The sequence below is a fragment of the Neophocaena asiaeorientalis genome, unplaced genomic scaffold, assembly GCF_003031525.2.
Source record: "Neophocaena asiaeorientalis asiaeorientalis breed wild unplaced genomic scaffold, Neophocaena_asiaeorientalis_V1.1 scaffold258, whole genome shotgun sequence".
Classification (NCBI taxonomy): domain Eukaryota; kingdom Metazoa; phylum Chordata; class Mammalia; order Artiodactyla; family Phocoenidae; genus Neophocaena; species Neophocaena asiaeorientalis.
This window is the reverse complement of record NW_020172591.1, coordinates 4,944,273-4,955,438: the sequence shown is the minus strand read 5'-3', so window position 1 is coordinate 4,955,438 and position 11,166 is coordinate 4,944,273. Positions and strand designations below refer to the sequence as shown.

The 11,166-nt window shown below is 41.3% G+C and overlaps 1 protein-coding gene across 2 annotated transcripts; it reads left to right on the top strand.

The window, feature by feature from the left end:
- The first annotated feature begins 318 nt into the window (after positions 1-318).
- LOC112395259 (gamma-crystallin D) lies at positions 319-10,525 on the top strand. 2 transcript variants are annotated; one of them, XM_024738367.1, is made up of 3 exons: positions 319-382; positions 463-705; positions 10,187-10,525. In XM_024738367.1, the coding sequence occupies exons 1-3, from the start codon at positions 374-376 to the stop codon at positions 10,457-10,459; spliced, it is 525 nt and encodes a 174-aa protein (XP_024594135.1). In that variant the 5' UTR covers positions 319-373; the 3' UTR covers positions 10,460-10,525. The 2 variants fall into 2 exon arrangements, with proteins under 2 accessions (XP_024594135.1, XP_024594134.1); XM_024738366.1 differs by lacking the exon at positions 10,187-10,525 and adding an exon at positions 1,819-2,149 and having other exon boundaries at positions 354-382.
- The last annotated feature ends 641 nt before the right edge of the window (positions 10,526-11,166 follow it).

Below are 11,166 nucleotides of genomic sequence, written 5' to 3'. Positions count from 1 at the left end.
CTGACTTTTTTGCTCCACCGCTTTTTTTGTTTTGTTTTTCCCCAACCCATACAAATAAAAGAGTGGACTATATATGAAATGGCTGAAGTTCTACTTCTATTATTAAATAGACAATGTCCCAAATTACTTTTTTTTTTTTTCCAAACTGTCTCAATAGCATCAGCTAGTGATAGAAACTCCAGAGAGAATGGGACCAAAACCCACAATGAGCCCCATGGACTCTGACAGCAAAGAGAAAAAAGAGTACACGAAAATCCCCTCCTCATCCGGGGGCCCCTTTTGTGTCGTTCCTGCCAACGCAGCAGCCCTCCTGCTATATAGACCCGCGCGCCCGCCCCACCGCACTGAACTCGCATCCCCGCATCCAGCAGCCATGGGGAAGGCGAGCCCCGCGCCGGCGGGAGGGGCCCGCAGCCAGCCTGGAGGCCAGGCCTCTGAGCCCTGTCCTTCCCTTCCCTGCAGATCACCTTCTACGAGGACCGGGGCTTCCAGGGCCGCCACTACGAGTGCAGCAGCGACCACGCCAACCTGCAGCCTTACTTGGGCCGCTGCAACTCAGTGCGTGTGGACAGCGGCAGCTGGATGATCTATGAGCAACCCAACTACCTGGGCTGCCAGTACTTCCTGCGGCGCGGCGACTACCCCGACTACCAGCAGTGGATGGGCCTCAACGACTCCGTCCGCTCCTGCCGCCTCATCCCCCACGTGAGTCCAGTTCCATATCATTCTGGTTCACTTTGGACCCAGAATGGATAGTTTCAAGCAAAGGTTAAACGTTTGGAGTAGTGATCATTTAGAATAATTGAGAGTTTGGGGAAAAGGTAAGCTATGGTATATTAGTTAAATATAATTTGCCTTGAACAGAAGTAAGTTGTTGCCCAGGTACCAGTTAATCAACAAATATTTATTGAGTAAGAATGTATCCGCTGCCCCAGGCATGTACAAAATAGAGGTCCTGACCTGGAATCATTTACAATGGAGTTGTAGAAAAAACACTAATATCCAACAGAAAAATAATTAGGTGCTAGTTAGTTTCTGAGCTGACAGGAGTTGAAAAGGAAAATTTTACAAGGGTTCATTCTTGTAAGACTCTTTCCTCTTTTTGCCTCCCAATTGCATGTTTTGGTTTTCCCCACCTGTACAAATAAAAGTACTTTTTCTCAGTAGAGAGCAATGCAGAGATTTTATACACAGGCTACATATAGTTCATAGGTGTCTTAAAACACTAAGGTTTTTAAAAAATTAGTCCTTGGGCTTACTCATTTTTCTTTCCCATTTTTCCTCATTCTATTCATAAATTACTAAATGAAAATCAAGTATGTAACTGAGAGATTTCAGATGTTTCACTTTGCTTTCCACAGAAACAAAAGCATCTAAGCCCTTGGTGATTTTTCCAAGATTTATTTTAAACTCAATGTAGAGTAATTCATTTCATAAACGGACTTTACTGTTCAAAGACACATGCTTGAAAATTTAAAATAATTCTTCAAAATGGCAAAAATAGTAATAAGCTGTTAAAGATTTGGGTTTCTCTATGGTACAGTGTCCTGAGCGTGATTAACAGTTCATCCTGGGAAATATTTGAATATATTAAAGAGTGAGATTTCCTTCTTAATTTTTAGTCACACTTTATGATCTTGGAAAGGTACTGAATCTCCACCTTTGAAAATGAAGAGTATACAAAGATTCAGAAATAATTCATTTTTACCATATATTTGAAAATGGCTTGAGCTGGTCCTCACCAAACTGAATGGCATGAATGTGTTGGAATCATTTCATGGTTTGCTTTTCTCCTCTTTCCACCTCCGGATGGGCCAGGCTGCCTCTCACAGGATCAGACTTTATGAGAGGGAAGATTACAGAGGCCAGATGATAGAGATCACTGAGGACTGCTCCTCTCTTCAGGACCGCTTCCACTTCAATGAGATTTACTCTCTCAATGTGCTGGAGGGCTCCTGGGTCCTCTATGAGTTGCCCAGCTACCGGGGAAGGCAGTATCTGCTGAGGCCGGGGGACCACAGGCGCTACCATGACTGGGGGGCTGTGAATGCTAAAGTGGGCTCCTTGAGGAGAGTCATAGATTTCTACTAAAATAAGTGCATCATTTCTCAATCTGGAAAGTAATAAAGTATTTTCTGTTTTCCTGGCAATGGTTTGCTTGTGTTTTTCCTTTTGTCCTACATTTATTATTTTATTTACACACTCACACACACACGCACATACACACGAGATGCACGTGGAAATCAAGGTGTATGATCTACGGGTAACAAAGAAAATTCTCACAATAGAACTATGCTTTCAAATGAAGCAGAGCTTTACAGTTTACAAAACACTTCATAATACATTATCTTATTTGATTCTCTGGCCTTTAAACACATTGCTTCTTCAAACTAGATAGTGAGATATCTCTTCAGTTTTTCTTTGAGGAGTGAGGATCTGAAAGCTGAGGTTCAGAGATAGTGTGACCCACTTCTTAAATCAGGGATTCTGAAGCTGGCTACAATGGGCTTCAGAAGATTTTTTAATTCCCTAAATTGTATGCAAAATTGAGTTCACAAATCTCTGGCAGGCGGGCTTTTTTTTTTTTTTTTCTCCTTTCATTATTTTGCCTTTTTTTTTTTTCTTTCCCGTTTGATTTTGATGCCGAACTGGTCTCATGACACTCTCTGGACATTGAAACATTCAGTGGAGGAATGCTGATGGGGAGAGAGGAGATGGTTCTGGAAAAATTCTTGCCTTCCTAATGAAAGGGAGCAGCTGCCCTGGTGCCACAATTCCCTCTTATTTCAGACATGTTACACTCAAGAGCTGACAAGTATGAGGGAAATGTCACAGTTTCAGAAATGCTGGCCTTGATGTGGTCAAGCCCCTGAATCAATGTTTATTAGTCAGGGCTCTCCAGAGAAACAGAACCCATAGGATCTATATAGATATAGATGAGGAGATTTATTATAGGAATTGGTTCATGTGATTATAGAAATTGAGAAGTCCCATTATCTGCAAGCTAGAGCATCAGGAAAGCTGGTGGAATAATTCAGTCTGAGTCCAGAGGCCTGAGAGCCAGGAATGCTGATGTCTGAGGGCAGAAGGAAGAGGGAGTTCATCCTTCCTTCTCCTTTTTGTTCTATTCAGGCCCTCAACAGATTGGATGGTCTTCTCTACTCAGTATACTGACCCAAATCCTAATCTCTCCCGGAAATACCCTCACAGACACACCTAGAAATAATGTTTTACCAGCTATCTGGGCATCCCTTAGCCCAGTCAAGTCGACATAAAATTAACCATCACACAATGCCAGCAACCCTTTACCTTGAGACTTCTTGTAATGGGAGTAAAATAAACCCACATTTGATTATGGTACCACCATTGGGTGTTCTTTTATTTGTAGTTCAATACACATTTCTAGCTGACACAGAGTATATGTGACTTTTTCCGAGGTGACTGTTTAGAACTTTATTCAGAGTCTCAAAGAAATTCCTAATTGGAGGGAGGGAGGGAAGAAAGCAAGTCACTACAGCACAACGAAGTAATGTGGTGTTTAACATATTTCAGACCTGGAGGTCATCTAACCTAGATCACTCATTTTATGTAAGGTAAACTAAGGTTCAATTCTAATTTCAAACAGTTAATAATAGAAGTGGCATCAGAATTCAGAACTCACAGCTCAGAAAATCAGTGCTTTTCCATTGTGGAATCAGGAAGGTGCTTGTCAAAATAACGACAGCACCAGCTTACAGATTCTTACCATGAGGTAAGCAACCAACCAACAAGGAACTGAATTAAATATATAGGATAATCCAAAGCTGCATTCTCTGTCTATATAAATGCACACACGATACACACACAGTTATATATATTTATATAACTTATACATATACTCTCCATATGTGTGTATATCTGTGTGTGTTAGTATATTGCCTGTGTAAGGTTATAGGGAAGTATAACACTATATTCACTTACATTAGTGCTTCTACTGCTTGTTTTCTTACTTGCACTCTCATTGCTAGAATCTTAGAAAGGAGTGGCGACTACGTTTGTACTCAAAGACTGATCTGATCAAGTCATTTCCCTGATTAAAAACCTTTGATATTGCTCCACTGCCCACAGGGAAAAATTCTACCTTTTTCAAGAAACTGGCCCCAGCCTACCTACTTCCTCTCTTATTACCTGACCCCAGTTGTCCTTTACTCCATCTCATCCAAGTCATCCAATCACGTTAAGTCATCCAATCACGTCCAATCTCATCCAAGTCATCCAATCACATCCAATCTCTGAGTTTGCTCACATCTTTTCCTCACCCGGATTACCTTTCCCCACCTTCTACCCAGTAAGCTACTCATCTCCAAAGCTTGATCAGAATTCACCCCAATCCCTTGGCCAAAAATGGATCTGAATCAGTTAGCATACATTAGACTGAAAGTAGCCAAAACACCATAGCAATGGATAAGCAATGTGGAAATCTATTAGCTCACATGATAGGAAGTCCTAGGGTAGCACGGAATTTAGGAATGGTTAGTTCAGCAGCTCAACAATATCGTCAGGGCCCCAAGTTTTGTCCATCTCCCACCATATCATCAACCTGAAGCTGGTGTCCCTGGAAACCATAGCTGCTAGCTGCAAGCAGGGCAATACACAAGGAAGGTTGGGTGAAGGAAATCAACCAACAAGCTTTGCCTACAGCACAACTGTGCCCAGAGCACCAATTCCCAAGATTAAAGAGGACCTTGAAATATTATCAGTTCTTGAATGTAAGCTTTGGTGGTGTAAGATAGTCAGAATGGAATGAATAAAGGGAGAAAGAGGAAGAAGGCCCAAGAAGGGAAATGTAAAAAAAAATTTAAGACATTAATTATATTAATTATTCCCTTCTTATAAAGTAAGAGGACTATAAGTAAGTTAAAATAAACTCTGCTTTAAATGCTTTTTAATTCCCTTTCAACCACTAGGAGTTATCCGATTTTAATGTTTTCTTACAAGCACAGTAGATTTTGTGTGTGTGTGTGTGTGCTGCACTGTGCGGCTTGTGAGATCTTACTTCCACAGCCAGGGATTGAACCTGGGCTCTTGGCAGTGAGAGCGTGGAGTCCTAACCCACAGTAGCATTATTGAAATCAAGAAATTAATATTGAAAAAATTCATATTGATTCCCCTCTTTTCTTGTTGCTCATGGAAGATGCTTTAAATTGTAGTAAAATATACATAACATAAAATTTACCATTATAACCATTTTAAGTGTACAATTCAGTGGCATAAAGCACATTCACATCATTGTGCAACCACCAGCACTATTCATCTTCAGAAATTTTTCATCATCCCAAACTGAAACTCTGTACTCATTAAACAATAACTCCCCATTCCCACCTTCCCCCAACCCCTGGTAACCACCCTTCTACTTTCTTTCTTTATAAATCTGACTATTCTGGGTATCTCAAATGCATTGAATCATATAATATTTGTCCTGTGTCTGGCTCATTTCACTTAGCATAGTGTTTTCAATGTTTGTTCACGTTGTGGCATTTATCAAAATTTCATTCCTTTTTAATGCTGATTAATATTCCATTCTATGCATATACCACATTTTGTGTACCTATCCGTTCTTAAATGGGCATTTGAATTGTTTCTTCCTTTTGGGTGTAATAAAGAATGCTGCTATGATCATTGGGGTACAAAGAGCTGTTCAACTCCCTGCTACCAATTCTTTTGGGTATATGCGTAGAAGTGGAATTGCTAAATCATATGGTAATTTGATGTTTAATCTTTAAGGAACTACCATACAGTCTTCCACAGTGGCTGCACCAATTTACATGCCCATCAGCAATGCACAAGCTTTCCAATTTCTCCACATCCTCTCTAAGACTTGTTGTTTTCTGTTTTGATTTTGCTTTTTATACTAGCCATCCTAATGGGTGTGGAGTAGTATCTCATTGTAGTTTTGATTGCATATCCCTAATGATTAGTGATGTTGAGCATCTTTCCATGTGCTTATTGGCCATTGTATTATTTTCTTTGGAGAAGTGTCTATTCAAGCCTTGTTTGTCAATTGGGTTTTTTTTTGGAAGTGGGTGTTTTATTGTTGTTGAGTTATAGCAGTTCTTTATACATTTTGAATATCAATCCTTTATCATATATGATTTGCAAATACTTTCTCACATCCTATTGGTGTCCTCTTCACTCTGTTGATAGTCTCCTTTGATGCACAAAAGTTTTTATTTTGATGAACTCCAATTTATCTATTGCCTATGCTTTGGTGTTATATCCAAGAAATCACTGCCAATTCTAATCTCATGAAGATTTTCCTCTATGTTTTCTTCTAAGAGTTTTATAGTTTTAGTTCTTTAACCCATTTTGAGTTAGTTTTTGTATGTGGTGTAAGGTAAGGGTCCAACATCATTCTTCCGCATGTGGATATCCAGTTTTCCCAGTACCATTGTTGAAAAGACTGTCTTTTCTCCATTGAGTGGTCTTGACAACCTTCTCAAAAATCATTTGACCATATGTGTAAAGGTTTGTGTCTGTGTTCTCTATTCTATTCCATTTGTCTGTATGTCTGTTTTTATGCCAGTACCACACTGTTTTGATTACTGTAAATTATGTAGTAAGTTTTGAAATGAGAAAGTGTGAGTTCTCCAGCTTTGTTCTTCTTTTTCAAGATTGTTTTGGGGGAGTCCACTGGTGGTCTAGTGGTTAGGCTTCAGCGCTTTCACTGTGGTGGTCCGGGTTCAATCCCTGGTCCAGGAAATGAGATCCTGCAAACCTCTCGGTGAGGCCAAAATTAAATAAATAAATAAAAATTAAAAATGGCTTCACACACACAAAGATAGATTGTTTGAGGTATTTGGGATCCTTTGAGATTCTATATAAATTTTAGAGTGGGTTTTTCTACTGCCACAGAAAATAACATTAGAATTTTATAGGGATTGCATTATATCTGTAGACCACTTTGGGAAGTATTCATATCTGAACAATATTAAATCTTCCAATCCATGAACACAAGATGTTTTTCCATTTATTTATATCTTCTTTTCTTTTTTTTGTTGTTTTTTTTTGTTTTTTGGCGGTACACGGGCCTCTCACTGTTGTGGCCTCCCCCGTTGCGGAGCACAGGCTCCGGACGCGCAGGCTCAGTGGCCACGGCTCACGGGCCCAGCCGCTCCGCGGCATGTGGGATCTTCCCGGACCGGGGCACGAACCCGTGTCCCCCGCATCGGCAGGCAGACTCTCAACCACTGCGTCACCAGGGAAGCCCCTATATCTTCTTTTCTTCAGCAATGTTTTGTAGTTTTCAGTGTATAATATACTCATGTTAAAATTTTAACATATGGTGAGAATTTTCCATATCATTAAATAAATTCTTTGAGAACATGATTTTTGGTAGCTGTGTAGCATCTCATCTAAGAGATGTTCTATAACTTACCTAATTAATGCCTTATGTAGACATTTTATTTGTATCTAATATTTTATATTATAAACAGTGGTCTGATAAAACGCCACTGCGCATACTATTTTCATGTACCTTTAGCTATTTCCTTTGGACAAATTCTTAGAAATGAAAGTATTACATCAAAGAAGTGAAAATTGAGAAGGTTTTTTTTGCAGGGGAGGAATGAGGTGACTTTTTTATTGTGACAAAAAACACATAACAGGGTTTCCCTGGTGGCGCAGTGGTTGAGAGTCCGCCTGCCGATGCGGGGGATGCAGGTTCGTGCCCCGGTCCGGGAGGATCCCGCATGCCGCGGAGCAGCTGGGCCCGTGGGCTGTGGCCGCTGGGCCTGCGCATCCGGGGCCTGTGCTCCGCAGCGGGAGAGGCCACAGCAGTGAGAGGCCCGCGTACCACAAAACAAAACAAAACAAACAAAAAAAACCACGTAACATTAAATTTACCATCTTAACCATTTTTTAACCACAGTACAGTAGTGTTAACTACATGGATGTCCTTGTGCAAAGATCTCTAGAACTTTTTCATCTTGCAGAACTGAAAGGAGGTTTTAAAATATTCATCCACAGTGATCTTTAAAATACAGTACTATGGTTTGAATTTTTTCCTCCTTTCTACTTCTCTGTAGTTTCCAATTTTCTATAAAATTAGAATTTTTAAAAGAAAGAATGTGAATCAGGCTTATTAAATTTATGTGTTTCAAATAAAATTGTTCAGGGCAAACAATTTATTAGCATTAGACTTAAATAGCAAGAATCCACACTAAGGAACGAGACAGGTGTATCACGGTTACATCTGTTTGAGGACCAGCTCCTTCTAAAGCAGTGGTTTGCAACCGGGGTTGATTTCACTCCCCCAGGGGACATTTGGCAATGTCTGAAAATATTATTTGGTTGTCATAACCTTGAGAGTAATGCAAATAGCATGAGGTTGTGAAATCCTGTTCTAAAGAGTGGAGCACCAGAAGCTGCTGGGGGGATGGGGGGTGGGTGGTAAGGAAGGAAGACTCTAGTGCCCGGAACCAGAGCATTAACTAAGGAGCAACCAGGCTTGCCCAGGGCTGGGGAAGGTAGAGAAGGCAGATCTTCCCAAGATTGTAGGATTTTAAATCTGTTACATTTGCATGTTAACTTGAATTTTCAGCAGCTAGAACTAATTAACCTTAGCACCTGGTTTGCAAAATTATTGGTTAAATAAAAAGTTACAGTGTGAGTAATAACCACCCGTTAGTCCCCTCATGAACTCCAAAGTTGCGGGCTTCCAGCCGGTGGGCCGGAGGCAGCAGCTGAGTCTGGAGGCGGCCCTGGTCCAGTCTCCAGGGAGCAGAGCCGAGCCAGGTGCTTAAAGAGGGTTTCCTCGGGGTCCAACCCCCATCACCTTTCCTCCGGTGTGTTGTCTGCTGCACCCGTCTCCAAATATTAACCATTATGAATATCAAGGGTCCCTCAAGTTCTGCTTTTTGATTAGGCAAAACAAATAACCAACAATGTGATTCTAGTAGCACCTGCAAAGCCCACTGCTACCCAAGTAAAGCCCGAGCAGCCTGGAATTCCACAGTTAGGGAGACTTTAATTTGCCTATGACAGAGTCCTGTGGAAAATGTACCACTCGGGAAATTTGAAATCCCCTCAGAGGGTTGAAAGCCTTGATAGGACCCAGACTGGCATTAGGAGCCTGGAAATCTGGGCTTTTACTTTCCAGCCCTCTTTGATTACAGCCTGAAAGCTCTAGTCATTAGTTTCTCTTAAAAGAAGAAAAGACTTAGAATGGTTGCTCCACGTGTGTCAGGCTGTTGTGAAGATCAAATTAGATAACGCACACGTGAGTCTTTTGCAAACCATGGAAGATACCTTATTAGCAGTTTTTTATACCTCAGAATGAATTGCTTATGAGAACCTTTCCTAACAAGGATTTAATGGTGGAAGAAGGAAGAAGGAATTGAGTGGGTACCTGCTGGGAAGGAACAAGCAGATAAAAGAACAAGCGCTCAGGAAGAGACAGACAGGATTTGTCAAGGACTGACAGCCTGCCCTTACATTTTTCTAAAGGTTTTATAATCTATTGATCTAGACAGGCCTCCTTCATGATCTTGAGCTTCTATTTTTATTAATTACCTAAAAGTGTTTTGCCAGACCATATATTAGAGGTGAGAACTGAAACCTAATCGTTACGATGGCTCTTGCTTCTCAGGATTTTAGAATAGCAGGACTCAAGGCAGAAAGGAAGGGATTAAGGAGTTGCCTGGGCTGGACTGCCACCACCTGTGCTTCACTTTGGGGAAAGCGATTCGACTTCCTCTCTTCCCAGCCTCTTCTAATGCTATCGAGATTGAAAATAATGCCTTTTGCCAGGGATATATTTGTCTTTTTAATATCTAATTATTTTTATATCCTCGAAGGAGAGCTCCAGACCACCGTTTAAGTCTATAAAGGAGAGAGCACAAATTATATATAAAAATTGTCACTTAAGAATGGTACTAAGTAGGGACTAAATATGATTCATGTAGGTTGTGGCCCTAGAAAACTATGGAGCACCATGCATATCTTGGTCTGTGTGAATGGCCCCTCTTCAGTTTTGCAGTGTGCCATCTACCCAACTATACCCAGTGGCCCTGGTGTTGGTTGTCTTTTTAATGTGTCATCTTTGATATAGAAAAGACTAAAAAAATGCCCATTCCCCCAGCGGTGTGAGTGATTGGTTGCTAAAGGCTAGGTTTTCTGACCCTTCCCATCTGCTGATTGCTGAACCCAGACCAGCTCCCACCGGCTGAGGATGTACGAGCGAGAGGACTACCGAGGCCAGATGGCGGAGCTCACGGAAGACTGCTCCTCGCTCCGCGACCACTTCCACTTCAATGAGATCCGCTCCCTTCACGTGCTGGAGGGCTGGTGGGTCCTCTATGAGATGCCCAACTACCGTGGGCGGCAGTACCTAGTGAGGCCGGGGGACTACAGGAGCTACCACGACTGGGGGGCCCTGGATGCCAGAGTGGGCTCCCTGAGGAGGGCCGTGGATTTCTACTGAAATATTTTTACTCTACCGTTTTCTCCATCTGGAAGCTAATAAAATATTTCCTGTGTGTCTCCTGCAGTTATGTAGCTTTCTTTTCCTTTCAGATTCCTTGGAAAGAAAGGCTCAGCAAAAATAAAGCTGGGGATAACGTGGATTTTCTTACATGTATCAGCGGAAAGGGTGGTGTGGGGAAGCAGTTAAGAGGACAGGCTCTGGAGCCGGAATGCCTGGGTCCACATCCACTTACTAGCTATAGGCAATGGAGCAAGTTAGCACTTTTAACATTTTTGTGTCTCAGTTTTCTAATTTGTAAAAAAGGGGGTAATAATACTTTTCTCTTCATAGAAGTTAAATGTGGCTTAATTAAGTTAATAGCCGTAATTCTCTTACAACGATGCCAGGCACAAAGCAACTGATATATAATAAGAACTTACAACATAAGTGTTCCTTAGTTATTACTGAGTATCTGGACCTTGTACATTAGTGTTTTCAAAGTATCAGTAATGGGTTGAGGATCACCTGCGACACCAGTTAAAAGACAGAATCCTAAACCCCACCCCACAGGTGATTCACATGCAAATGAAATTTAAGAACTGCAGTTCTAAATCTAGTTTTCTGTACTACAGAATTACATCCGAAAAGATTGAACACCTCCATTTTTAGACACTGGGCTCTGTACCAGGAAACAACAATGAGCAGAAGTGGGTCCTTGTCTCCAA